This window comes from Pterocles gutturalis, unplaced genomic scaffold, assembly GCF_000699245.1.
Source record: "Pterocles gutturalis isolate BGI_N339 unplaced genomic scaffold, ASM69924v1 scaffold20689, whole genome shotgun sequence".
Classification (NCBI taxonomy): Eukaryota; Metazoa; Chordata; class Aves; order Pterocliformes; family Pteroclidae; genus Pterocles; species Pterocles gutturalis.
This window is the reverse complement of record NW_010133726.1, coordinates 9,007-10,699: the sequence shown is the minus strand read 5'-3', so window position 1 is coordinate 10,699 and position 1,693 is coordinate 9,007. Positions and strand designations below refer to the sequence as shown.

Below are 1,693 nucleotides of genomic sequence, written 5' to 3'. Positions count from 1 at the left end.
ACGGTGAGGAGCTTCAAGCTTCGATGGGTCACCGCAGTGTTTGGGGACGCTTTTGTGTTGTGGCACCTGCTCGCCATTGCATGCTGTGAGTCGTTGCAGAGGGGACCTCAGGCCAGATACAGGCTAAGAGTTAGAGAAATTAAAAGTGAGTGCTGTCTCTGACTCCTGCTTTCTCCGACTGCCTTTGTTTCAGGTCCTTGGGAGCTCGGGCAAACTCTACACCTGCTACAGTTCCTGCCACTTCTGCACATGTCCCGCTTTTGGTTTTACTGTATTGCAGAAGAGCGAGAGTCTTCTGGTAAGTTGTCTGCCTTTGCTTGGGGCTGGGGCAGGGAGCGGGGCAGAAGGCTGTGCTCTGCTCCTTGAACCTGAGCAGCCTGAAGTTTCCCAGGGAGCAAGCGCAGGAGCGTGGAGTTGGCCACGCAGGCTGTGCCTGACCCACCGCCTAGTCTGGGAGTCCCAGTGTTTGGGTGGAGCTAGGCCATACAAGAGCCAGGGAGGGCTTTTGTTCTTAATTACACTGTTCTGACTTTCAAGAGGTGAATAATAATCCCTGGTCTCTCAGACCGAGGGCTGCTGCCGCTAATGGCACTGCCACACGGAGTCGGGCTGGTGCCAGTGAGGAAGGTCACCTGGTGCCAGTGAGGAAGGGCTCAGGGGAACCAACTGGTTTGCAGCTGTGGGGAGGGCAGCAGGAGCCAGTAACACTTTGCTGTGTGTCAGATCCCTGAATTGCATTATTCTGATGGTGGAACCCACCTGGGGCAGCTGGAGCGCCAGCCTGTGCCAGGGCTTGGCGTGCCAAGAGGGAACGATGTTCCTGTGAGGGATGAGCGCTTGATTAGACCTATTCTGGCCAGGATGGACTTTTGTGGCTTCCAGATAGAGCATGACATTCCTGCCTTGCTCCTGCTGTTCACTTGGCTGTGCTCTTATTTGCAGTGCAAACATATACTTGCTGTCTACCTCAGTCAGGCCATGGGAGCCTACCAGGAGCTCACTGTCTCTGAGGAGCAGCTCACAAGCATCTTACTGGCTGAGGAAGAGGATGAAGGATGAAGGATTTGGATCACATGTGGACCTGCTTTCTGTGTACCCTCCCAGCTTTGTGGCTGGCATTTTTTTGTACCCACAAGGCTGTCAAATGCTCAATATGGCTGGTAGGTTTCTTCCTGTGCTGCAGCCAAGTGTGGCATTAATTGGCAGCCTTGTACGGATGGATTAATTAATAAATATTAAGAAGCCTATGTTGACTTCAGTTTCATTTATTTAGGTTATTGTTGGGATTACTGAAGATGTTTGAACTAATCAGTAGATTGTGTGCTTGTGATGTGGGGATGCAAGCAGCCCAGCAGGTCTCTCAGTGATCTGTTAAGCCTCGTTAACTCTGCTTGTGCTTTGACTAACCCCGCCGCCCTCCCCGTGCCGGCATGGCTTTGTGGAGTTGGCTTTTGACAGAGCGATGCTGCAGCAGCTCTTTGCAGCTGGCTGCTCAGGACAATTTCTGATTCATCACTGGCAAACCCGTACCAGGGACTTGGGGAGGGACCCCTCAGCGCCTCGAGACAGGTCAGTGCTGCGTGGAGCTGCCTTCTGCTGTGCTTCCTGCAACAGGGGCCTTTGGCAGCTGGGCTTTTAACTTGACCCGTTTCAGGCAAGTCGTGTTGGCAGGCAAGGCAACGGTTTCTGCAGC

At 53.3% G+C, this 1,693-nt stretch overlaps 1 protein-coding gene across 1 annotated transcript in view; it reads left to right on the top strand.

Annotated features, from left to right (window-relative positions):
- Nucleotides 1-1,254, top strand: part of ZSWIM7 (zinc finger, SWIM-type containing 7) — a 10,230-nt gene extending 8,976 nt beyond the window's left edge. Inside the window, exons 3-4 of the mRNA XM_010081351.1 lie at nt 194-298; nt 943-1,254. Coding sequence (XP_010079653.1) covers nt 194-298; nt 943-1,059 — 222 coding nt within the window. The 3' untranslated portion in view covers nt 1,060-1,254. The remainder of the gene's footprint in view (nt 1-193; nt 299-942) is intronic.
- Nucleotides 1,255-1,693: the final 439 nt, after the last annotated feature.